The sequence below is a fragment of the Rhinoraja longicauda genome, chromosome 37 (assembly GCF_053455715.1).
Source record: "Rhinoraja longicauda isolate Sanriku21f chromosome 37, sRhiLon1.1, whole genome shotgun sequence".
Classification (NCBI taxonomy): Eukaryota; Metazoa; Chordata; class Chondrichthyes; order Rajiformes; family Arhynchobatidae; genus Rhinoraja; species Rhinoraja longicauda.
The window spans coordinates 13,690,022-13,716,738 of NC_135989.1; the positions used below are offsets into that span (position 1 = coordinate 13,690,022).

The 26,717-nt window shown below is 48.9% G+C and overlaps 1 protein-coding gene across 1 annotated transcript in view; it reads right to left on the reverse strand.

Annotated features, from left to right (window-relative positions):
• LOC144610509 (voltage-dependent P/Q-type calcium channel subunit alpha-1A-like) overlaps positions 1 to 25,539 on the reverse strand; it is a 398,212-nt gene extending 372,673 nt beyond the window's left edge. The window contains exon 1 of the mRNA XM_078429269.1: positions 25,353 to 25,539. Coding sequence (XP_078285395.1) covers positions 25,353 to 25,480 — 128 coding nt within the window. The 5' untranslated portion in view covers positions 25,481 to 25,539. The remainder of the gene's footprint in view (positions 1 to 25,352) is intronic.
• Between the last annotated feature and the right edge of the window lie 1,178 nt (positions 25,540 to 26,717).

A 26,717-nucleotide genomic window follows, 5' to 3' on the forward strand; every position in this document is an offset into this window, starting at 1 on the left:
CTGGCGTTATAAAGCAGCAACTCTACCAAATATATCTGATATTAAAGTTGGTCTTATGAATGGTAAATACAACGATACCAGGTTATTGTAAAAACCCCCACTTATTTCATTACTCTACTGCAGAGAAAGGAAATCTGCCATCTTTAATTGCTCTGAAGCACCAACATGGTAGATTCAATGGCCTCCTTGGTTTCAAGAGTAACAAAGGGTTGATAACATATGGTGCAGCATTATCCCAGCAATAAACAAACAAAAAGACAGAATAAAGTCTTTGTCCTGGGGAGATGTTCTTTGCCTGAAATATGGGGAAAAAAGGTGAACTGTTCAATTGGTCCCAAACATATTTAGTTTAGTTTGGAGATAGCGCATGGAAACATGCCCTCTGGCCCATTGGGTCCACACCGACCATCAGTCTCCAGTCTGAAGAAGTGTCTCGACCTGAAACGTCGCCCATTCCTTCTCTCCAGAGATGCTGCCTGTCCCGCTGAGTTACTCCAGCATTTTGTGTCTACCTCCTGTTCTCACTAGTTCTACTTTATCCCGCTTTTTCATCCAGTCCCCTGCACACGAGGGGCAATTTGCGGAGACCAATTAACCTGCACATCAAGTATTATAAGAAAATAACTGCAGATGCTGGTACAAATCGAAGGTTTTTATTCACACAATGCTGGAGTAACTCAGCAGGTCAGGCAGCATCTCGGGAGAGAAGGAATGGGTGACGTTTCGGGTCACCCATTCCTTCTCTCCCGAGATGCTGCCTGACCTGCTGAGTTACTCCAGCATTGTGTGAATAAAAACCTGCACATCAAAACGTCTTTGTGATGTGGGAGGAAACAGGTGCACCCGGACAGTCACATCATAAACGTGCAAACTCCACATACAGACGGCATCCGAGATGAGGATCGAACCCGGGGTATCACTGGGTATGGCAGCAAGTCTACCATCTGATGCATTTCATAAAGGCTTCATTGCAAATTGGAGAGTATGTATTGTGGACAATTTTTCCAGCAATATTAGTCACAGTGTAAGGTTGTTCTACGCACTGACACTGAGATTGATTGTTGGTATGAATCAGTTGGCAGCTCCTTCGCTTCTGAGTCAGAACCTTCGAGTCATGTTCCATTGTGAGGCTCAATGTGCACAAAGGGATCTGCAGCCAGGTTGAGTATACCTGCCTCTGAATCACCCATTGAGCAAGAGTCCCAAGTAGCTGCTCAAGGTTAAATACCAATGGCACCATTCAAGATAGCCTGAATACATGTTTTTAGAAGATTTATGGAGCAAAATATGGAAGCACAAAGAAGTGCAAATGCTGGAATCTTGAGCAAAACACAAAGGATGGCACGGTGACTCAATGGTAGAGTTGCTGCCTCACGGTGATCGAGATTTGGGTTCGATCCTGACCTCGGGTGCTGTCTGCACAGAGGTTGCAATAGACAATAGACAATAGACAATAGACAATAGGTGCAGGAGTAGGCCATTCAGCCCTTCGAGCCAGCACCGCCATTCAATGCGATCATGGCTGATCACTCTCAATCAGTACCCCGTTCCTGCCTTCTCCCCATACCCCCTCCCTGATTCCTCCGCTATCCTTAAGAGCTCTATTCAGCTCTCTCTTGAAAGCATCCAACGAACTGGCCTCCACTGCCTTCTGAGGCAGAGAATTCCACACCTTCACCACTCTGACTGAAAAAGTTCTTCCTCATCTCCGTTCTAAATGGCCTACCCCTTATTCTTAAACTGTGGCCCCTTGTTCTGGACTCCCCCAACATTGGGAAGATGTTTCCTGCCTCTAACGTGTCCAATCCCCTAATTATCTTATATGTTTCAATAAGATCCCCCCTCATCCTTCTTCCTCTATCTGGCGATGCTGGCTCGAAGGGCCGAATGGCCTACTCCTGCACCTATTGTCTATTGTTGCATGTTCTTCCTGTGACCGCGTGGGTTTCCTCTGGGTGCTCAGGTTTCCTCCCACATCCCAAAGACGTGCAGGTTTGCGGGTTAAGTGGCTGCTGTAAATTGTCCCTTGGATAGAGCTAGTGTACGGGTGAAGGTTGGCCAATCAGCTGTGCCTGAGTTTGGCTTGACTTGTATACACTGGAATTTAGAAGGATGAGAGGGGATCTTATCGAAACGTATAAGATTATTAAGGGGTTGGACACATTAGAGGCAGGAAACATGTTCCCAATGTTGGGGGAGTCCAGAACCAGGGGCCCCTTGGGTTCCTCTTAAATCTTTCCCCTGTCACCTTAAACCTGAGTCCTCTGGTTCTTGATTCCTGTACCCTGGGTAACAGTTTGTGCATTTACCTTATCCATTCCCCTCATGATATTATACACCTCCATAAGAATCACCTGCTCATCCTCCTGTGAGGAGTAATATAAGATTATTAAGGGTTTGGACACGTTAGAGGTAGGAAACATGTTCCCAATGTCGGGGGAGTCCAGAACCAGGGGCCACAGTTTAAGAATAAGGGGGTAGGCCATTTAGAACAGAGATGAGGAAAAACTTTTTCAGTCAGAGAGTTGTGAATCTGTGGAATTCTCTGCCTCAGAGGGCAGTGGAGGCCAATTCTCTGAATACATTCAAGAGAGAGCTGGATAGAGCTCTTAAGGATAGCGGAGTCAAGGGGTATGGGGAGAAGGCAGGAAAGGGGTACTGATTGAGAATGATCAGCCATGATCACATTGAATGGCGGTGCTGGCTCAAAGGGCCTCCTCCTGCACCTATTGTCTATTGTCTATTGTCTATTGACTGTATTCATGTGGAGTGTTACCTGCTTTGACTGGATGGAAACCCGTTTGCAGCTTCAGCCAACACAATCAAAGACTTGTCCCACCCCAGTCATTCCTTCTTCTCCCCTGCTCCCATCCAGCAGAAGGTACAGAAGCTTGAAAGCGCGCACTGCAAGACTCAGTAACAGCTTCTTCCCCCCTGTTATCAGGCTTCTGAACGGTCCTTCAATAAGCTAGGGTACTGTCCGATTCACCTCTACCCCATTGAGAACATGGGACTTTGTCTCTGGAACTGGCGCGCGACAATGCTGAGAACTATATCCTGCACTCGATGTCCTCCCCCTATGCTCCATCTATTGTGCTTGAGTTGGACTTGATTGTATTTATGTACAGTATTATACATTGGATAGTATGCAACACCAAAATTTTTACGGTGGCGCAGCGGTAGAGTTGCTGCCTTACAGCGAATGCAGCGCCGGAGGCCCGGGTTCAATCCCGACCACAGGTGCTGTCTGTACGGAGTTTGTACGCTCTCCCCGTGACCTGCGTGGGTTTTCCCCGAGATCTCCGGTTTCCTCCCACACTCCAAAGACGTGCAGGTACAGAGGTTAATTGGCTTGATAAATGTAAAAAATTGTCCCTAGTGGGTGTAGGATAGTGTTAGTGTGCAGGGATCGCTGGTTGGCGCGGACCCGGTGGGCCGAAAGGGCCTGTTTCCGCACTGTATCTGTATACTAAACTACACCTCGGTTCGCGTGACAATAATAAACCTAAACTTAAACCTAATAAACCAGTGACCCAATATCTCCAAATCTAGTCTATCCAGCCTGAGGAAACATTCTTACAACAAACCCTCCCAGAAGCTAATGCATGCACCTATAAAATTAATATGTTCTATATCAGACCAATAGACAATAGACAATTGGTGCAGGAGTAGGCCATTCGGCCCTTCGAGCCAGCACCGCCATTCAATGGGATCATGGCTGATCATTCTCAATCAGTACCCCGTTCCTGCCTTCTCCCCATACCCCCTGACTCCGCTATCATTAAGAACTCTATCTAGCTCTCTCTTGAAAGCATCCAGAGAAATGGCCTCCACTGCCTTCTGAGGCAGAGAATTCCACAGATTCACAACTCTCTGAGTTTTTCCTCATCTCCGTTCTAAATGGCCTACCCCTTATTTTTGAACTGTGGCCCCTGGTTCTGGACTCCCCCAACATTGGGAACATGTTTCCTGCCTCTAACGTGTCCAACCCCTTAATAATCTTATATGTTTCGATAAGAAACATCCTTCTAAATTCCCGTGTATACAAGCCCAGTCGCTCCAGTCTTTCAACATACGATAGTCCCTAATTGGTTTATTAGGTTGAAGCTCTGGACCCCACACTTTCTAACCCGAAGATGAGAAACTAAAACCACTGAGACACACACAAATTAAATTAATCCCACTTCAATCGCTCCACAGCACTCATACATGAACAACCACAGAACATACATATGTAGCACACCAACACAAGCAAACACGCATATGCACATACACATACACACACAATCATGCACACTCACACACACACACACACACACACACACACACACACACACACACACACACACACACACACACACACAGTAAAGGGACAATTTTGTTAGAATTTATATACCAGTTATGTATAATTTCTGGAGACACTGAGGAAGGGTCTGAACCCGAAACATCACCTATCCATGTCCTCCAGAGTTGCTGCCTGACCCGCTGAGTTACTCCAGCACTCTGTGAAACGTCACCTATCCATGTTCTCCAGAGATGCTGCCTGACCCGCTGAGTTACTCCAGCACTCTGTGAAACGTCACCTATCCATGTTCTCCAGAGATGCTGCCTGACCCGCTGAGTTACTCCAGCACTCTGTGAAACGTCACCTATCCATGTTCTCCACAGATGCTGCCTGACCCGCTGAGTTACTCCAGCATGCTGTGAAACGACACCTATCCATGTTCCCCAGAGATGCTGCCTGACCCACTGAGTTATTCCAGCAATGAGTTGTGATCTGTGATTCATTGCCTGAACTGTGGCACAGAGGGTAGAGCTGCTGCCTCACAGCGTCAGAGACCCAGGGTTCAATCCTAACCTCGGGTGCTGTCTGTGTGGAGTTTGCACGTTCTCCCTGTGACTGCGTGGGTTTTCCTCCAGATGTTCTGTTTTCCTCCCACATGCCAAACACATGCAGGTTTGTAGGTTAATTGGCCCTCTCTAAATTGTCCTTCAAAAGTAGGATATCTTAGAACTAGTGTGAACAGGCAATCGATCGTTCAATGGGCTGAAGAGCTTTTCCTTCCATGCAGGTTCACCAGGTTAATTCCCAGAATGGCGAGACTGTCGTACGTTGAAAGACTTGAGCGACTAGGCTTGTATACACTGGAATTTAGAAGGATGAGAGGGGATCTTATCGAAACATATGATTATTAAGGGTTTGGACACGCTCGAGGCAGGAAACATGTTCCCAATGTTGGGGGAGTCCAGAACCAGGGGCCACAGTTTAAGAATAAGGGGTAGGCCATTTAGAACGGAGAAGAGGAAAAACTTTTTCAGTCAAGGAGTTGTGAAGCTGTGGAATTCTCTGCCTCAGAAGGCAGTGGAGGCCAATTCCCTGGATGTTTTCAAGAGAGAGTTAGATAGAGCTCTTAATGATTGCGGAGTCAGGGGGTAACGGGGAGAAGGCAGGCACGGGTTACTGATTGAGAATGATCAGCCATGATCACATTGAATGGTGGTGCTGGCTCGAAGGGCCGAATGGCCTACTCCTGCACCTATTGTCGAAACAAAACCCATGGGAGCAGCTTCAAGCATGGCTTGTAAAAGGCAAACGGATTAGTACTTGCAGAAAGAGAATTTGCAGGCTCTGGGGAGGGAGCAGGGAAGAGAAAGTCTGACTGATAGACACAAAATGCTGGAGTAACTCAGCAGGACAGGCAGCATCTCTGGAGAGAAGGAATGGGTGACGTTTCGGGTCGAGACCCTTCTTCAGACTGAAGACCCAAAACGTCACCCATTCCTTCTCTCCAGAGATGTTGCCTGTCCCCGTTGAGTTATATAACCATATAACCATATAACAACTACAGCACGGAAACAGGCCCGTTCGGCCCTACCAGTCCACGCCGACCACTCTCCCTGACCTAGTCTCATCTACCTGCACTCAGACCATAACCCTCCAATCCCCTCTTATCCATATACCTATCCAATTTACTCTTAAATAATAAAATCGAGCCTGCCTCCACCACTTCCACCGGAAGCCCATTCCATACAGCCACCACCCTCTGAGTAAAGAAATTACCCCTCATGTTACCCCTAAACTTTTGTCCCTCAATTCTAAAGTTATGTCCCCTTGTTGGAATCTTCCCCACTCTCAAGGGGAAAAGCCTACCCACGTCAACTCTGTCCGTCCCTCTTAAAATTTTAAAAACCTCTATCAAGTCCCCCCTCAACCTTCTACGCTCCAAAGAATAAAGACCCAACCTGTTCAACCTCTCTCTGTAGCTTAAGTGCTGAAACCCAGGCAACATTCTTGTAAATCTCCTCTGTACCCTCTCCATTTTGTCGACATCCTTCCTATAATTTGGCGACCAGAACTGCACACCATACTCCAGATTCGGCCTCACCAATGCCCTGTACAATTTTAACATTACATCCCAACTTCTATACTCGATGCTCTGATTTATAAAGGCAAGCATACCAAACGCCTTCTTCACCACCCTATCCACATGAGATTCCACCTTCAGGGAACAATGCACAGTTATTCCCAGATCCCTCTGTTACTCCAGCATTTTGTGTCTATCTTTGATTGTGTCTATCTTTGTGTCGCTCTTTGAATTAAACCAGCATCTGCAGTTCTTTCCAACATGAAGGCAATGACTGGTTGGCTGTACAGGCAGCTCCCTTAATGGGATGTGGTGCCGTTTCCACGATCCTGCATGGAATCAAGAAGTGTCTCATATTTTTCCACCTGGAGGGAAGTTCTGGTCCCGTGAGGACAGAACACTTCCAGTCCCTCAGCCCCCAGAGTGGAAGCATTTCAACTGAACACAACATCCTCATGTGCGCAACTCCAACACGGAGATAGACACAACATACTGGAGTAACTCAGCGGCTCAGGCAGCATCTCTGGAGAGAAGGAATGGGTGACGCTTCGGGTCAAGACCCTTCTTCGGACTTCTCTGACTGGTCCCAGACCCTTCTCCGATAGGAGCTACCAGGATCAGCAGCTGTACAGACAGAACAAGAAGACCCGGTCTATGGATTCCACATCCAACAGTGTTAGAAGTTGGCACTACTGGTCGGAGGGTCCCGAACCATTCATAAGTGATAGGAGAAGAATTAGGCCATTCGGTCCATCAAGTCTACACTGCCATTCAATCACGGCTGATCTATCTCTCCCCCTCAACCCCATTCTCCTGCCTTCTCCCCATAACCCCTGACACCCGTACTAATCAGAAATATATCTATCTCTGCCTTAAAATTATCCACAGACCTGGCCTCCACAGCCTTCTGTGGCAAAGAATTCCACAGATTCACCACCTCTGACTAAAGAAATTCCTTCCTCCTCTCCTTCCTAAAGGATCGTGGTAGAGACCTGGGTTCTATCCTGACTACAAATGCTGTCTGTACGGAGTTTGTACGTTCTCCTCCCGTGGGTTTTCTCCGTCTGCTCCGATTTCATCCTACACTCCAAAGACGTACAGGTTGGTAATTGGCTTTGTTAAGAACTGAAAATTGTCCCTCGTGTGTAGGATAGTACTAGTGTACGGGGTGATCGCTGGTTGGTACGGACACAGTGGGCCTACTTATCCCCTCCCTAAAAGAACGTCCTTTAATTCTGAGGCTGTGACCTCTAGTCCTCAACTCTCCCACTAGTGGAAACATCCTCTCCACATCCACTCTATCCAGGCCGCTCACTATTCTGATCCACCAAGATGCTGCCTGGTATTTATTCACAAAATGCTGGAGTAACTCAGCAGGTCAGGCAGCATCTCGGGAGAGAAGGAATGGGCGACGTTTCGGGTCGAGACCCTTCTTCTGCCTGGAATGGAGATCGTTAGTTATGGGGACATTTTTGGATAGGCTGGGCTTGTTTCCTCAGGAGCTAAAATGACCGAGGGGCGACCTGGTAGAGGTGTATAAAACAACGAGGAAAATAGACTAGGTAGATATTCAGAATCTTTTATTCCCCCATGGTAGGGGTATCAAAAACAAGACCGCATGCTTTTAAGGTGTGATGAAGGAGTTGTTAAAGGGATCTGAGGAGTCTTTTCTCTTATACACTGTGCTTGATATTTCATATTTTATTTTTATTTCATATTTCAGATACAGCGCGGAAACAGGCCTTTTCGGCCCACCAAGTCCGTGCCGCCCAGCGATCCCCGCACACTAACATTATTAACACTATCCTACACACACTAGGGACAATTTTTACATTTACCCAGTCAATTAACCTACATACCTGTACGTCTTTGGAGTATCTTTGATATCTAGAATGGATTGCCAGAGAGGTATCACAGAATGCTGGAGTAACTCAGCAGGTCAGACATCACCTCTGGAGAGAAGAAATGGGTGACATTTCGGGTCGAGACCCTTCTTCAGACTGATGAGGTGCCAAAGGAGGTGTTAGAATCAGATACAGTCTCAACATTTCAGAGGCACCTGAATAGGAGGATGGAGGAATATGGACCTGAATGGAGGAATATAGACCTAATGCAGGTATTCGGGATTAATGAAGATGGAGCGAAATGTTCAGGGGCCGAAGGGCCTGTTTCCATACTATATGGCCTGCACATCCATTGTGCCTATTGTGTCTATCTTTGGGGCGTTGTGTTACTTCAGTTATGAGGCAACCACATTGACTATCTGAGGCCAGGTAGAGTAAAGATGGCGGATCGGTCTCTCTGAAGGACAATAGACAATAGACAATAGACGCAGGAGTATACCCTTCGAGCCAACACCGCCATTCAATGTGACATGAGCGAAACAAACTAGTTACTAGCGAAACAAACTAGTTATTCTAACAAAAGACACACACCGCTGGAGTAACTCAGCAGCATCTCCGGGCAAAATGAATAGGTGACGTTTCGGGTCGGGACCCATTTTCATCTGATTTATATAATCCTAGTTGCCCTCGAGTTGCAGTCAGAAAAATCTTGCTTCGCACAATTTGTTGACCACACTTCAGAAGTATTTCTTTGCACTTTGAGATTCCCATGCAGTTACTATAGAAATGCAAGCCTTTCACTGAGCTAAGCTCATCCATTTGAGCATATCTCAGGCACAGAACCTATAGCTTTGCTGATTCAATATAGTGCCAAGAAATTGACTTGTCAACCACGGCAGAAATATGAATTCATATTTTCTTTTCAAATAAATAAAATCGTGGCTTAATATAATTTAGCAAAGCTGACTTCAGCCATTTCTTGCAGATGTCTATTAGTATCTTGGCCAATTTAATCACTCAGTCTGCACTGTGAGAGGAATATTCTTTATTACACTTTGAGTGGTCATTTACAAGAAGTTGTGAGTCTGCCCTTACTGAAATTCACCAGAGTGCCATCATAGTCTTGCCTTCAGAGGGCGAGAGAACTCGAAGACTTCAAACCTGAGACTCGATCATTGTCCAGCGCCCATCAATTATCTCCAGCTTCCTGAGTAGTTTGGAGATATGGACCACCCATTGCAAGCATCTCAAAGCATTGGAGATATCACCAATCTCTGTCTGCACCCTCTCCAAGCCCACCTGTTGTATGTTGTCCCTATTTCACATCCTACACACCAGGGGCAATTCACAGAGGGCACAATTAACCAACAAACCCACACATCTTTGGGTTTTGTTGGCATGTTGGTATGTTGGCATTCATAGCGAGGGGATTTAAGTACAGGAGCAGGGAGGTTCTGCTGCAGTTGTACAGGGCATTGGTGAGACCGCACCTGGAGAATTGCGTACAGTTTTGGTCTCCTAACCTGAGGAAAGACATTCTTGCCATAGAGGGAGTACAGAGAAGGTTCACCAGATTGATTCCTGGGATGGCAGGACTTTCATATGAAGAAAGACTGGATAGACTCGGCTTGTACTCGCTGGAATTTAGAAGATTGAGGGGGGATCTTATAGAAACTTACAAAATTCTTATGGGGTTGGACAGGCTAGATGCAGGAAGATTGTTCCCGGTGTTGGGGAAGTCCAGAACAAGGGGTCACAGTTTAAGGATAAGGGGGAAGTCTTTTAGGACCGAGATGAGAACGTTTTTTTTTTCACACAGAGAGTGGTGAATCTGTGGAATTCTCTGCCACAGAAGGTAGTTGAGGCCAGTTCATTGGCTATATTTAAGAGGGAGTTAGATGTGGCCTTTGTGACTAAAGGGATCAGGGGGTATGGAGAGAAGGCAGGTACGGGATACTGAGTTGGATGATCAGCCATGATCATATTGAATGGCGGTGCAGGCTCGAAGGGCCGAATGGCCTACTCCTGCACCTATTTTCTATGTTTCTATGTGGGAGGAAACGGAAAACGCAATGCGGTCACGGGGGAGAACGTGCAAACTCCACGCACAGACAGCACCTGAGGTCAGGATGGAACCAGGGTCTCTGGGGCTGGGAGGCAGCAACACTACCGATCTTGGAGAAGACTTGGGGGCATACATTCTTCGACCAATGTTGCTGGAAAAAAACACTGTATCTGTCATTTGTGGGATCTTGCTGTGTAAACATGTCAGGCTGTGTTCTCTACTTTAGGAGAGAGAGAGAGAGAGAGAGAGAGAGAAAGAGAAAGAGAAAGAGAGAAAGAGAAAGAGAAAGAGAAAGAGAGGGTGAAAGAGAGGGAGAGAGGGAGAGAGGGAGGGAGGGAGGGAGGGAGGGAGGACGGGGAGAGAGAGAGAGAGAGAGAGAGAGAGAGAGAGAGGAGAGAGAGAGAGGTGAGAGAGGGAGAGAGGAGGGAGGGAGGGAGGGAGGGAGGGAGGGAGGAGAGAGAGAGAGAGAGAGAGAGAGAGAGAGAGAGAGAGAGAGAGAGAGAGAGAGAGAGAGGGAGAGGAGGGAGAGAGGGAGAGGAGAGGGAGAGAGAGAGGAGAGGGAGAGGGAGAGGGAGAGAGAGAGAGAGAGAGAGAGAGAGGGAGAGGGAGAGGGAGAGGGAGAGGGAGAGAGAGAGAGAGAGAGAGGGAGAGGGAGGGAGAGAGAGGGAGAGAGAGGGAGAGAGAGAGAGTTAGATATAACTCTTAGGGCTAACAGAATCAAGGGATATGGGGAAAAAACAGGAACGGGGTACTGATTTTGGATGATTAGCCATGATCATGTTGAATGGCGGTGCTGGTTCAAAGGGCCGAATGGCCTACTCCTGCACTTATTTCCTATGTTTCTATGCTTCTATGACCACACTTCAAAAGCACATCATGGGCAGGGAAGAGCTTTGAGGCTGCCTGAAGAGGAAGTCACAGGTGCTACAGAAATGTAAGTCAGTCATATGGCAGCATTTCCCACTCTGTTTGTATCCTCCCCCTTGCGATAACTGCGCACAACTTGTTCTGTTAACCCTTTTCCGCCCTAACTCTGCAACACCGGAGAATCCAGCCTCTTCATCCTCTTCACTAAAGGGCATCACAACGGCACAGCGGTAGAATTGCTGCCTTGCAGCGCTAGAGACCCGGGTTAGATCCTGACTACGGGTGTTTGCCTGTACGGAGTTTGTACGTTTTCCCCGTGGGTTCTCCGAGATCTTCTTTTTCCTCCCACACTCCAAAGACGTACAGGTTTGTAGGTTAATTGGCTTGGTATAAAATGTAAAATTGTCCCTGGTGTGTGTAGGATACTGGTCGGTGCGGACTCGATGGGCCAAAGGGCCTGTTTCCGCGCTGTAAGTCTAAAACTGAAACCCCAGGCATCCCATTTCTGTCACTGATTTGCATTGGGACTCTCTCTCTCTGTTGTGCACAGGTTGGTGTGGAGGGAAGAGTCAGATTTATTACAAAATGAATCAATCAAAACAGAAAACACACGATGGGTCAGGCAGCAGCACGGGTGGAGAGTGAGATGGAGCTAACGGTTCAGGTGAATGGTTAGCGATCATCTCAGTAGTCAGTAGTCAGAGGGTGGTGAATCTGTGGAATTCTTTGCCACAGAAGGCTGTGGAGGCCAAGTCAGTGGATATTTTTAAAGGCGGAGATAGGTAGATTCTTGTTCAGTACAGGTGTCAGGGGTTATGGGGAGAAGGCAGGAGAATGGGGTTGAGAGAGAATGCTAGATCAGCCATGATCGAATGGGGTCGATGGGCTGAAGAACCTAATTCTGCTCCTATCAATTATGAAGTGTGTGATTCCACTGAGGTGTAAGGGTGAGAAGCCCTTACTTTAGTTTAGAGATACAGCATGGAAACAGGCCCTTCGGCCCACCGAGTCCGCGCCGACCAGCGATCACCCCGTACACTAGTTCTATCCTACACACACTGGGGACAATTTACAGAAGCCAATTAACCTACAAATGTGCACGTCTTTGGAGTGTGGGAGGAAACCGGAGCACCCGGAGAAAACCAACGCAGTCACGGGGAGAACGTACAAACTCCGTACAGACAGCACTCACAGTCAGGATGGAACCCGGGCCTCCGGTGCTGTGAGGCAGCAACCATGCCTCCCTGTAGGGTCGCCAACTTTCTCACTCCCAACTAAGGGACAAAAGGTGACAAAAGGCGCCCCAGTGGCCAGGTGCTCCCGCTCCACCAATGGCGACCGCCCGGGCCAGGAGGCGGGTTTCTACGCAACCTCCGTTAGGCGGCGCCCGGGCCTCCGGGCCTACACTGTCCAGGCCTACAGCGGCTCCTGGGCCTACAGTGTCCGGGCCTACAGTGTCCGGGCCTACAGTGTCCGGGCCTACAGTGTCCGGGCCTACAGTGTCCGGGCCCTACAGTGTCTGGGCCTACAACGCCGTCCGGGCCTAATACGGGACAAGGGCGGTCCCATACAATAGACAATAGACAATAGGTGCAGGAGTAGGCCATTCGGCCCTTCGAACCAGCAAGGCCATTCAATGTGATCATGGCTGATCATTCTCAATCAGTACCCCGTTCCTGCCTTCTCCCCATAAGCCCTGACTCCGCTATCCTTAAGAGCTCTATCCAGCTCTCTCTTGAATGCATTCAGAGAATTGGCCTCCACTGCCTTCTGAGGCAGAGAATTCCACAGATTTACAACTCTCTGACTGAAAAAGTTTTTTCTCATCTCCGTTCTAAATGGCCTACCCCTTATTCTTAAACTGTGGCCCCTGGTTCTGGACTCCCCCAACATTGGGAACATGTTCCCTGCCTCTAACGGGACAAACCAATTTAGCCCAAAATACGGGATGTCCCGGCTAATGCGGGACAGTTGGCTGCCCTACGGTCCTGGGTCCCGAGACACTGTGCTGCCTCACCTGAGGCCCTCATATGTACAGTACAGAATGGAGCTAGATTTCTCTGCAGTGCTTCAAGTAGGAATCAAATACTATTGTCCCAGAATGTCCCCACTGGCACCATTCATCACCTGGAAGGTGGGACAATTAGCACCTTGGTGAAAGATGCCAGACGTGAATCATTATTTTATTTTCAGAGTCATGAAGAGAATGCAGAGTCGCTGTGAACACTAAATTTTCTTCCCTTCAATCGGCCTTTAGAAATTCCTGACAAATCAGAGAAAACAAACGTCCCCTGTCCTGCACGGTGGTTCAGCGATAGAGCTGCTGTCTCACAGCGCCATTGACCACGGTGACTACGGGAGCAGTCTGTACGGAGTTTGCACGTTCTCCCCGTGACCATTTGGGTTTTCTCCGAGATCCGAAGTCCAGAACAAGGGGTCACAGTTCAAGGATAAGGGGGAAGTCTTTTAGGACCGAGATGAGAACGTTTTTTTTCACACAGAGAGTGGTGAATCTGTGGAATTCTCTGCCACAGAAGGTAGTTGGGGCCAGTTCATTGGCTATATTTAAGAGGGAGTTAGATGTGGCCCTTGTGGCTAAAAGGATCAGGGGGTATGGAGAGAAGGCAGGTACGGGATACTGAGTTGGATGATCAGCCATAACCATATTGAATGGCGGTGCAGGCTCGAAGGGCCATATGGCCTACTCCTGCACCTATTTTCTATGTTTCTATCTTCGGTTTCCTCCCACACTCCAAAGACGTACAGGTTTGACTCTTAACTTCCACATGGAGATTGGTGGGTTGATTGTCTGCTGTAAATTACCGCTAAAATATAGGTCTGAATTGAGTCTGAAGAAGGGCCTCGACCCGAAACGTCACCCATTCCTTCTCTCCTGAGATGCTGCCTGACCCGCTGAGTTACTCCAGCATTTTGTGAAATAAATACCTTCGATTTGTACCAACATCTGCAGTTATTTTCTTACACAAAAATACAGGTGAGAGGGTAGGTATTATCAGGGGGAAGTTAAATGGGGAGAATAATATCAGATTGATATAGATGTGAGGGTCAGCATGGATTCTGTGGGCTGAAGGGCCTGGTGTATGACTCTATGACTGGTGGCCAATTAGGAAAAGGGGAGATGCAACGTGACCTGGGTGTCATGGTGCACCAGTCATTGAAAGCAAGCGTACAGGTGCAGCAGGCAGTGAAGAAAGCGAATGGTATGTTGGCATTCATAGCAAGAGGATTTGAGTATAGGAGCAGGGAGGTTCTGCTGCAGTTGTACAGGGCATTGGTGGGACCACACCTGGAGTATTGTGTGCAGTTTTGGTCTCCTAATCTGAGGAAAGACATTCTAGCCTTAGAGGGAGAACAGAGAAGGTTCACCAGATTGATCCCTGGGATGGCGGGACTTTCATATGAAGAAAGACTGGATAGACTGGGCTTGTACTCGCTGGAATTTAGAAGACTGAGGGGGGATCTTATAGAAACATATAAAATTCTTAAGGGGTTGAGAGGCTGGATGCGGGAAGATTGTTCCCGATGTTGGGGAAGTCCAGAACCAGGGGTCACAGTTTAAGGATAAGGGGGAAGTCTTTTAGGACCGAGATGAGAAAACATTTCTTCACACAGAGAGTGGTGAGTCTGTGGAATTCTCTGCCACAGAAGGTAGTTGAGGCCAGTTCATTGGCTATATTTAAGAGGGAGTTAGATGTGGCCCTTGTGGCTAAAGGGATCAGGGGGTATGGAGAGAAGGCAGGTACAGGTTACTGAGTTGGATGATCAGCTATGATCATATTGAATGGCGGTGCAGGCTCGAAGTGCCGAATGGCCTACTCCTGCACCTATTTTCTATGTTTCTATGACTCTATAACAACTGCATGTAGGTTTCTGAAGTGAAATCTGTGCTGGTTCCCTGCATCGCGGTGCTTCAGAGGTTGGGATTTTCAGAGCTGCAGCATTTCACTGCAGAGAGCATCCCCACTGACACATATTCAGGTGGTGCATGAAGCTGCCATTGGAGTACAGCTTCCTGCCTGCCTTATTCGTGCGTCACCGCGGGTAATTAGCGGCTGACAGCAGAGGGGAGTGAGCATTGCCTGGCGGACAGGGCAGGTTGCAGGTTGGTGCTGGTCACTGAGGGCCAGAGGCACTGCAGGCACACAGAGAACGGCACACACCGGCCGGCAGGGAACGGGCTACAGGGAACGGGCTACAGGGAACGGGCTACAGGGAGGGGAGGCAGGGCCACACACAGGGCCAGGGAGAGGGGGATCGTGGACGCATTGGGGAGAGAGAGAGAGGGGGAGGGGGAGGTGTGAGGGAGTGAAGGAGAGGGAGGTGAGGGAGGGAGGGAAGAGAAATGGAGGGGGGGAGAGGGAGTGAAGGAGAGGAGGGAGGGGGGAGAGGGAGGGAGGGGAGAGGGAGGGGGAGGGAGAGGGAGAGGGGGAGAGAAGAGGGGAGAGGGAGAAGGGGGGAAAGAGAGGGGGGAGTGAGAGAGGGGGGAGGTGTGAGGGAGTGAAGGAGAGGAGGGTGAGGGAGGAGAGGACAGAGAGGAAGAGAGAGGGATTGAGAGTGGAGAGGGAGGGGGAGAGGGGGGGGGGGCGAGAGAGGGGGAGGGGGAGAGCGAGAGGGGCGAGAGAGGGGGGATGGAGGAGAGAGGGAGGGGAGAGAGGGAGGGAGAGGGGTAGAAGGGGGATGGAGGAGAGAGGGAGGGAGGGGGAGAGAGGGAGGGAGAGAGGGAGGGAGAGGGTAGAAGGGGGGATGGAGGAGAGAGGGAGGGAGGGGGAGAGAGGAGGGAGAGAGGGAGGGGGAGAGAGGGAGGGAGGGGGAGAAAGGGAGAGGGAGGGGGAGAGAGGGAGTGGGAAGGGGAGAGAGGGAGGGAGGGGGATAAAGGGAGAGGGAGGGGTAGAGAGGGGGGATGGAGGAGAGAGGGAGGGAGGGGGAGAGAGGGAGGAGGGGGAGAGAGGGAGTGGGAAGGGGAGGGAGGGAGGGGGAGAAAGTGAGAAGGAGGGGGAGAGAGGGAGGGGGAGGGAGAGAGGAGGGAGGGAGAGAGGTTGGATAGCATTACCCAACATGTTCGGGACAATTTACAATTTTACCGAAGCCAACTAACCTACAAACCTGTACATCTTTAGAGTGTGGGAGGAAGCCGGGGCGCCCGGAGAAAACCCACATGGTCACAGGGAGAACGTACAAACTCCGTACAGTTTGCACCGGAGGTCAGCATAGAACCCGGGTCTCGGGCGCTGTAAGGCAGCAACTCTACCACTGTGCCATGGTGTCGCCCACAGATTTATCGGCAAGGACAGAAGGGCCTGTTTCCATGCTGAATCTCTGAACTAAAAATTAATTCACTGCTGCTGCATTTTCTCTGCAGAGAGTCTTTTACACAGAGTAGGGAATCGAGGACCAGAGGACAGAGGTTCAAGGTGAAGGGGAAAAGATTTAATAGGAATCAGAGGGGTAACTTTTCCACACAAAGGGTGTATAGAACAAGCTGCCAGAGGAGGTGGTTGAGGCTGGGACTATCCCAACGTTTAAGAAATAGTTAGACAGGTACATTGATAGGACATTGATAGGTTTGGAGGGATATGGGCCAAATGCAGGCAGGTGGGACTAGTGTAGCTGGGACATTGTTGGCCGGTGTGGGGCCGAAGGGCCTGTTTCCACACTGTATCATTCTATGACCAAAGATGGTGGTGGGTGTGTGGAACAAGCTGCCAGAGGAGGTAGTTGAGGCTGGGACTATCCCATCGTTTAAGGAACAGTTGGACAGGTACATGGATAGGACAGGTTTGGAGGGTTATGGACCAAGCGCAAGCAGGTGGGACTAGTGTAGCTGGGACATTGTTGGCCGGTGTGGGGCCGAAGGGCCTGTTTCCACACTGTATCACTCTATGGCTCTACTGCAGTTGCCACAAATTCCAAGAGAGCTCTCTGCTCTGACACCAGACATAAATCAAACCCTGAATCAGGACCATTGCTCAGTGCAGGCCACCTCCGAGCAGAGCAATCTGTATGGGCTGCTCCTGCAACAGTGCAGGGTATTAATACTGTTGATCGAGGATCCCACAAACATGAGAAAACATGACAGAACCAGGTGCACACTTCTCCACTCCAACTGATTGGCCTTCCCCAGAGTTCTGCCTGGGTTTTACTTTGCAGTAACGCTCTTGTGACAAATGAGAAAGGCAGGAGCTGGATACACAAACACATTAACTTCCCTTGGTACAACATCTCTAACGGCAGCTTCACACCACTGTTGTCAAAATAAAACTGAACATGGAGAGAGTTGAGAAGGAAACAAAAAACTGCAGATGCTGGTTTAAACCGAAGGCAGACACAAAATGCTGGAGTAACTCAGCGGGTCAGGCAGCTTCTCGGGAGAGAAGGAATGGGTGACTTTTTGGGTCGAGACCCAGAGATAGCTGAGAAGATGGCTTGTTGGAAGACAAAGGTTTATAGACAATAGACAATAGGTGCAGGAGGAGGCCATTCGGCCCTTCGAGCCAGCACCGCCATTCAATGTGATCATGGCTGATTATTCTCAATCAGTACCCTGTTCCTGCCTTCTCCCCATACCCCCTGACTCCGCTATCCTTAAGAGCTCCATCTAGCTCTCTCTTGAATGCTTTCAGAGAATTGGCCTCCACTGCCTTCTGAGGCAGAGAATTCCACAGATTCACAACTCTCTGACTGAAAAAGTTTTTCCTCATCTCCGTTCTAAATGGCCTACCCCTTATTCTTAAACCGTGGACCCTGGTTCTGGACTCCCCCAACATTGGGAACATGTTTCCTGCCTCTAACGTGTCCAACCCCTTAATAATCTTATACGTTTCGATAAGATCCCCTCTCATCCTTCTAAATTCCAGTGTATAGAAGCCTAGTCGCTCCAGTCTTTCAACATATGACAGTCCCGCCATTCCGGGAATTAACCTAGTAAACCTACGCTGCATGCCCTCAATAGCAAGAATATCCTTCCTCAAATTTGGTGACCAAAACTGCACACAGTACTCCAGGTGTGGTCTCACTAGGGCCCTGTACAACTGCAGAAGGACCTCTTTGCTCCTATACTCAACTCCTCTTGTTATGAAGGTCAACATTCCATTGGCTTTCTTCACTGCCTGCTGTACCTGCATGCTTCCTTTCAGTGACTGATGCACTAGGACACCCAGATCTCGTTGTACATCCCCTTTTCCTAACTTGACACCATTCAGATAATAATCTGCCTTCCTATTCTTATCACCAATGTGGATAACCTCACACTTATCCACATGAAACTGCATCTGCCATGCATCCGCCCACTCACACAACCTGTCCAAGTCACCCTGCAACCTCATAGCAACTTCCTCACAGTTCACACTGCCACCCAGCTTTGTATCATCTGCAAATTTGCTAATGGTACTTTTAACCCCATCGTCCAAGTCATTAATGTATATTGTAAATAGCTGCGGTCCCAGCACCGAGACTTGCGGTACCCCACTAGTCACTGCCTGCCATTCTGAAGGGACCCATTTATCCGTTTAAGGAGCTTCTTAATGGAAGAATGGGAGGCCACATGGTTTAGGGAGGGAATTTCGAGAGCTTGGTTTTGGCCTTGGTATTGGTCTTGTTTAGTTTAGAGATACAGCGAGGAAACAGGCCTTTTGACCCACCAAGTCCACGCCGACCAGCAATAGGAATGAACACTTCAGCTCATAATGTTTGCACCGAACATGATACCAAGTTAAACCGATCTCATCTGCCTGTACATGATCCATATCCCTCTATTCCCTGCACTTCCACGTGCCTATCTCAAAGCCTTTTAAACGTCACTATCGTATGTGCCTCCACCACCATCTCTAGCAAGGCATTCCAGGCACTCACTATTCTGTGTAAAAAAACTTCCCCTGCACTTCTCCATTAAAACTCTCCCTCTCTCGCCTTTTAGCTGTTCTCTCTGGTGTTGGACATTTCCATCTTGGGGATAAAGGTTCTGACTGTCTACCCTACTGTTGCCTTTCATAACTGTGTTTACTTCTATCAAGCCTCCCCTCATCCTCCAATGTTCCAGAGAAAACAATCCTAGTTTGTTCAACTTCTCCCTCCAGCTGAAACCCTCTAATCCAGGCAATATTCTGCTAAAGACATCATCCACGATGTTTCCAAGTGAAAGGTTTTGGGACAAGAAACCCTCTTTCATATGTCATATGTTGAAAGACTGGAGCGGCTAGGCTTGTATACACTGGAATTTAGAAGGATGAGAGGGGATCTTATCGAAACGTATAAGATTATTAAGGGGTTGGACACGTTAGAGGCAGGAAACATGTTCTCAATGTTGGGGGAGTCCAGAACCAGGGGCCACAGTTTAAGAATAAGGGGTAGGCCATTTAGAACGGAGATGAGGAAAAACATTTTCAGTCAGAGAGTTGTGAATCTGTGGAATTCTCTGCCTCAGAAGGCAGTGGAGGCCAATTCTCTGAATGCATTCAAGAGAGAGCTAGATAGAGCTCTTAATGATAGCGGAGTGAGGGGGTATGGGGAGAAGGCAGGAACGGGGTACTGATTGAGAATGATCAGCCATGATCACATTGAATGGCGGTGCCGGTTCGAAGGGCCGAATGGCCTCCTCCTGCACCTATTGTCTATTGTCTATTTCTTCTCTAATCAGTAAATGACTGAGGTGGGGGAAGGAACTGCAGATGCTGATTTAAAACCGAAGATAGACACAAAAAGCTGGGGGACAGGCAGCATCTCCGGAGAGAAGGAATGGGTGACGTTTCGGGCCGAGACCCTTCTTCAGACTCAACGGTGATGTTGTGGGTTGAGACCCTCGTCGGACTACTGAGGTACTTGGCACTGGACATCCTCTCCATCCTCTCCATCAGAGGCATTGCTGGAGTGGTGCCTCTCCCATGCCATTTGCTCTTCCCGTCTGCCTCCTGACCACCACAGACCCAGGCTCAGTTAGAAAATCCTTACCTCACTGTGTGAAACCTACCCCCCTCTGCAATCTCCCCCAATCTCCTCGGGCATGATTGGATACACACATGATGAGCATGTTCCCTCTGTAGATCTCCCCTCCCACCCCCAGATGCTCCAATTTGCCTCCACTTCCAAAGACGTGCAGGTCGGTTTCCCGGTCTTTAGACCTTAGAGATACAGCGTGGAAACAGGCCCTTTGGCCCACCAATCCCCGTATACTACCACTACCCTACGAACACTATGCACAATTTTACCGAAGCCAATTAACCTACAAACCTGCACGTCTTTGGAGTGTGGGAGGAACCCGGAGCACCCGGAGAAAACCCACGCAGTCACAGGGAGAACGTACAAACTCCACACAGACAGCACCCGTAGTCAGGATCGAACCCGGATCTCTGGTGCTGTAAGGCAGCAACTCTACCCCTGCACCACCAGCACTTCCTCATCAACACAATCAATGAGCTGGACTTAACCTAGCAAAACCATTCAGGGCATTTCAGCGGAGCCATTACCAAATCATCCCTGAATTGTTACAGCCGAAGAGGAGACCACAGCCCCCAGGAAGTCAGGATAACTCACACTTTTTCCGTCGATCTTCAGTGTAAACCAGCATTCTACAGTTCCCTCCCACACATTTTGTCCTACTAGAAACATAGAAACATAGAAAATAGGTGCAGGAGTAGGCCATTCGGCCCTTCGAGCCTGCACCGCCATTCAATATGATCATGGCTGATCATCCAGCACAGTAACCTGTACCTGCCTTCTCTTCATACCCCCTGATCCCTTTAGCCACAAGGGCCACATCTAACTCCCTCTTAAATATAGCCAATGAACTGGCCTCAACTACCTTCTGTGGCAGAGAATTCCACAGACTCACCACTCTCTGTGTGAAGAAATGTTTTCTCATCTCGGTCCTAAAAGACTTCCCCCTTATCCTTAAGCAGTGACCCCTGATTCTGGACTTCCCCAACATCGGGAACAATCTTCCCGCATCTAGCCTCTCCAACCCCTTAAGAATTTTATATATTTCTATAAGATCCCCCCTCAGTCTTCTAAATTCCAGCGAGTACAAGCCTAGTCTATCCAGTCTTTCTTCATATGAAAGTCCTGCCATCCCAGGGATCAATCTGGTGAACCTTCCCTAGGGAACAATTGGTCTTTGCACATTGCCCCTCGTGAGCGGTTCGAATCTGGAGGGAGTTGAAGAGAATATTGGGAGAATTTTAAATGGGATTAATGTAGGATTGTGGTCGATGGTCGGTGTGGACAAAGGGCCTGTCTCCATGTTGTATCTCTCTAGGACGTGATCGATGGTATCACAAAATGGAGTAACTCGGCGGGTCAGCCAGCATCTCAGGAGAGAAGGAATGGGTGACGTTTCAGGTCGAGACCCTTCTTCAGACTGATCTCTAGGACGTGATATCGTTTTACAAAATTCATGGTCATAAGTGACAGGAGTAAAATTAGGCCATTCGGCCAATCATGTCTACTCCACTATTCAATCATGGCTGATCTATCTCTGCCTCGTAACCACATTCTCCTGCCTTCTCCCCATAAGCCCTGACACCCAAACTAATCAATTTCCTCTCTACGTATAGCAGGTACTATCGCAACGTTTAAGAAACATTTAGACAGGTACATGGATTGGACAGGTTTAGAGGGATATGGATCAAATGCAGGCAGGTGGGACTAGTGTAGATGGGGCATGTTGGCCGGTGTGGGCATGTTGGGCTGAAGGACCAATTGAGAATGATCAGCCATGATCACAGTGAATGGCGGTGCTGGCTCAAAGGGCCGAATGGCCTCCTCCTGCACCTATTGTCTATTGACCTGTTTCCACACTGTATCGCCCTATGACTATGGCTCGATATAATATAAGACAATAACTGCAGATGCTGGTACAAATCGAAGGTATTTATTCACAAAATGCTCAGGTGTAACTCAGCAGGTCAGGCAGCATCTCAGGAGAGAAGGAATGGGTGACGTTTCGGGTCGAGACCCGTGTGAAGAAGGGTCTCGACCCGAAACGTCACCCATTCCTTCTCTCCTGAGACGCTGCCTGACCTGCTGAGTTACTCCAGCATCTTGTGAATAAATGGCTCGATATAACAACCTTTGTTGCCATCTCATGGCCAATTGCTAATCTGCTCTCTGTTCATCTGTCGATCGCCAAACAGTCTCCCGTCCGTATCCCATCTGTTGAAGAGCGTTGGGAGAGGTATTCACGACACCCTGACTCTACACCGAAGCTACCACGCCCACCCAGAAACATCACATCATCTGCAATGAGCTAATCTGATGGTATCTTCTGGTGCTTTAATCTGCCCTACACAACTTAACTGGGCAATCTCAAGTACGGAGTTTGTACGTTCTCCCCGTGACCTGCTTGGGTTTTCTCCGAGATCTTCGGTTTCCTCCCACACTCCAAAGACGTACAGGTTTGTAGGTTAATTGACTGGGTAAATGTAAAAGAAAATTGTCCCTAGTGTGTGTAGGATAGTGTTAATGTGCGGGGATCGCTGGGCGGCACGGACTCGGTGGGCCGAAGGGCCTGTTTCCGCGCTGTATCTCTAAACAAAAAGCCACCCCAGTCTTTGCAGTCTGATCATCACCTCCAGTCTAAGAAGCATTTAGACAGGTACATGGATTGGTTGGGTTTAAAGGGACCGCACCTCATATTTCTCTTACAATAGACAATAGACAATAGGTGCAGGAGGAGGCCATTCAGCCCTTCGAGCCAGCACCGCCATTCAATGCGATCATGGCTGATCACTCTCAATCAGTACCCCCATTCCTGCCTTCTCCCCATACCCCCTCACTCCGCTATCCTTAAGAGCTCTATCCAGCTCTCTCTTGAAAGCATCCAACGAACTGGCCTCCACTGCCTTCTGAGGCAGAGAATTCCACACCTTCACCACTCTCTGACTGAAAAAGTTCTTCCTCATCTCCGTTCTAAATGGCCTACCCCTTATTCTTAAACTGTGGCCCCTTGTTCTGGACTCCCCCAACATTGGGAACATGTTTCCTGCCTCTAATGTGTCCAATCCCCTAATTATCTTATATGTTTCAATAAGATCCCCCCTCATCCTTCTAAATTCCAGTGTATACAAGCCCAATCGCTCCAGCCTTTCAACATACGACAGTCCCGCCATTCCGGGAATCAACCTAGTGAACCTACGCTGCACGCCCTCCATAGCAAGAATATCCTTCCGCAAATTTGGAGACCAAAACTGCACACAGTACTCCAGGTGCGGTCTCACCAGGGCCCGGTACAACTGTAGAAGGACCTCTTTGCTCCTATACTCAACTCCTCTTGTTACGAAGGCCAACAGTATGAATATTAATTTCTCTAACTTCAAGTGACCCTTGCTATCCCTCCCTCTCCATCCCTCCCCCACTCTAGTTCTCCGACGAGTTTTACTGATTAATTTTACTGTTTGCCTGCCAACCTTATCACCTTCCTCTCAGCTAACAATGAACCATTCTACATTTCCTTGATCACCGTCTGATTTGTTTATTTTAGTTTAGAGATGCAGCGTTGAAACAGGCCCTTCGGCCCACCGGGTCCGCGCCAGTCCAGCAACACTAACACTATCTTACGCACACTAGGGGTAATTTACAATTCAGCCCAGCCAATTAACCTACAAACCTGCACGTGTTTGGAGTGTGGGAGGAAACCGGAGATCTCGGAGGAAACCCATACTGGGCACAGGGGAGAACGTACAGCCAGCACCTGTAGTCAGGATCGAACCCGGGTCTCTGGCATCTGAAGGCAGCAACTCTACCGCTGCGCCACCGTGCCGCCAACATTTCCTAACAACATAACGATATATATCAATCGCAGGTATTTATTCACAAAATGCTGGAGTAACTCAGCAGGTCAGGCAGCATCTCGGGAGAGAAGGAATGGGTCGAGACCCTTCTTCAGACCAATTCAGACCTTCTTCAGTCTGAAGAAGGGTCTCGACCCGAAACGTCACCCATTCCTTCTCTCCCGAGATGCTGCCTGACCCTGCTGAGTTACTCCAGCATTTTGTGAATAAATACCTGCGATTTGTACCAGCATCTGCACCCATCCCACCAACACCATCATCAAGTTCGCGGATGACACGACTGTGGTTGGACTCATCTCAGAAGGAGATGAGACAGCCTATAGGGATGAAATCCAAAGGCTGGCAGCATGGTGTTCAGTGAACAATCTGGTCCTGAACTCCTCCAAAACAAAGGAACTTATAATTGACTTTAGAAAAACCAGTGGAGATTACGACCCACTCTACATCAATGGGGTCTGTGTGGAAAGGGTACCAGCTTTCAGGTTCCTGGGTACGCACATCGCAGAGGATCTTACCTGGTCTACCAACACCATCACCACAGTAAAGAAGGCACAGCAGAGACTCCACTTCCTGAGGATCCTCAGGAAAACCAACCTGCAGGAGAAGCTCATGTTGTCCTTCTATCGCTGCTCCATCGAGAGTGTGCTGGCATACTGTATAACCACATGGTATGCCAGCTGCTCAGAAAAGGACAGGAAGGCCCTTCAGAGGGTCATCACGACGGCCCAGAAGATCATCGGCTGCTCACTGCCCTCCCTGGAGCACCTGTTCAGACTACGCTGCCTCAGTAGAGCAGGCAAAATAATAAAAGATCCATCCCACCCCGGCCACCGTCTGTTTGTTCATCTGCCCTCTGGTCGACGTTTCAGGTCGATCAAATCCCGAACAAACAGACTTAAGAACAGTTTTTACCCCCGGGCCATACGAGAACTGAACACTACCTTTGCACTAGGCAACACCGTTAAAAAATCTTGTACTTAATATAATTGTATTTAATTGTATTTATGTATTTATTTGTTTTTGCATTTATTGCATATATGTTTGTACGCACCGTCAGGATTGGCTATTTTTTAATTTCGTTGTACTCGTTGCAATGACAATAAATGAATATTATTATTATTATTATCTTCTTATATCAATCGCAGCCTTGAATATGGACAATGACTGAAAGGGGAGAGAAATCGGAAGGAAGCCCATCAATAGACAATAGACAATAGGTGCAGGAGTAGGCCATTCAGCCCTTCGAGCCAGCACCGCCATTCAATGTGATCATGGCTGATCACTCTCAATCAGTACCCCGTTCCTGCCTTCTCCCCATACCCCCTCACTCCGCTATCCTTAAGAGCTCTATCCAGCTCTCTCTTGACAGGGACCACGACAGAGCCCATAGACAGTAGAAACCGTGACTTACTCCCATTCCTTGCGCTTCGCCTGCGGTGTGCTGTGCATCTTGTGGGCTTCGTGAGCTTTGATGACGTCCCTGTGGTCCACCAGGGCTCCCCGCCTCCGGTAAGGAGCGGCCAGCCCACCATCGGTCATCTGGTAGTACTGGGCCTCGCGGAAGGAGCCGGGGCCTTGGTGGATGGCAGAGTCGCTGCCGGCCAGGCCTTTCATCACCCGCACCGCGTCGTAGTAACTCGGGGGGGGCGAGGGTCGCAGGTCGGGGGCCGACGCCCTGGGGCGACCCCTGGGGTCAGTCCACACTCCAGTGTTGGCATCCATCAGTCCTTCCCTCCAGAGCGAGGTGCACGAACTGCTGCAATAAAAAAGATGCAGATCTAAAACCCAGTGAATGACCATCACAGGCTGGGGCTGAGGTGCGGTCGTAGAGTGATACAGTGAGGAAACAGGCCCTTCGGCCCAACATTCCCACACCTGCCCAACATGTCCCATCGACACTTGTCCCACCTGGCCTATATCCCTCCTTATTTAAAGAAGGATATAGGTGTGTTGGAAACATTGCTGAGAAGGTGTAGCAGAGTGACTCCGTGCTTAGAAGGGTTACGTTATGAGAAATGATTAGTTTAGTTTAGAGATACAGAGCGGAAACAGGCCCTTCGCCGACCAGCGATCCCCGTTCATTAACACTATCCTACACACACTAGGGACAATTCTTACATTTACCCAGCCAATTAACCCACATGTCTTCAGTCTGAAGAAGGGTCTCGACCCGAAACGTCACCCATTCCTTCTCTCCCGAGATGCTGCCTGACCCGCTGAGTTACTCCAGCATTTTGTGAATAAATCGATTTGTACCAGCATCTGCAGTTATTTTCTTATACAATTAACCTACAAACCTGTACGTCTTTGGAGTGTGGGAGGAAACCGAAGATCTCGGAGAAAGCTCACGCAGGTCACGGGGAGAACGTACAAACTCCGTACGGACGGCGCCCATAGTCGGGATGGAACCCGGGTCTCCGGCACTGCATTCGCTGGAAGGCAGCAACTCTGCCGCTGCGCCACCGTGCCGCACTAAACCTTACTTGGCACTTCACGGATTTTGGAAGATTGAGCGGTGATCTTACAGCTGGTGACCACCAATAAGAACTTGTGGATGCCGCACAGGGTAAATGCTGAGCGGGCATTTGCTTTGCTGGGCAACAGGTAACAAGTGTATTCTCAGGGTAAGGGGCTGGCAATTTAACATGGAGACGGGGGGGCAGCACATTGACACAGTGGGGTTGCAAAGTGGCGCAGCGGTAGAGTTGCTGCCTTACAGAGCCAGAGACCCAGATTCCAACCTGACTGCGGGTGCTGTCTGTACGGAGTTTGCATG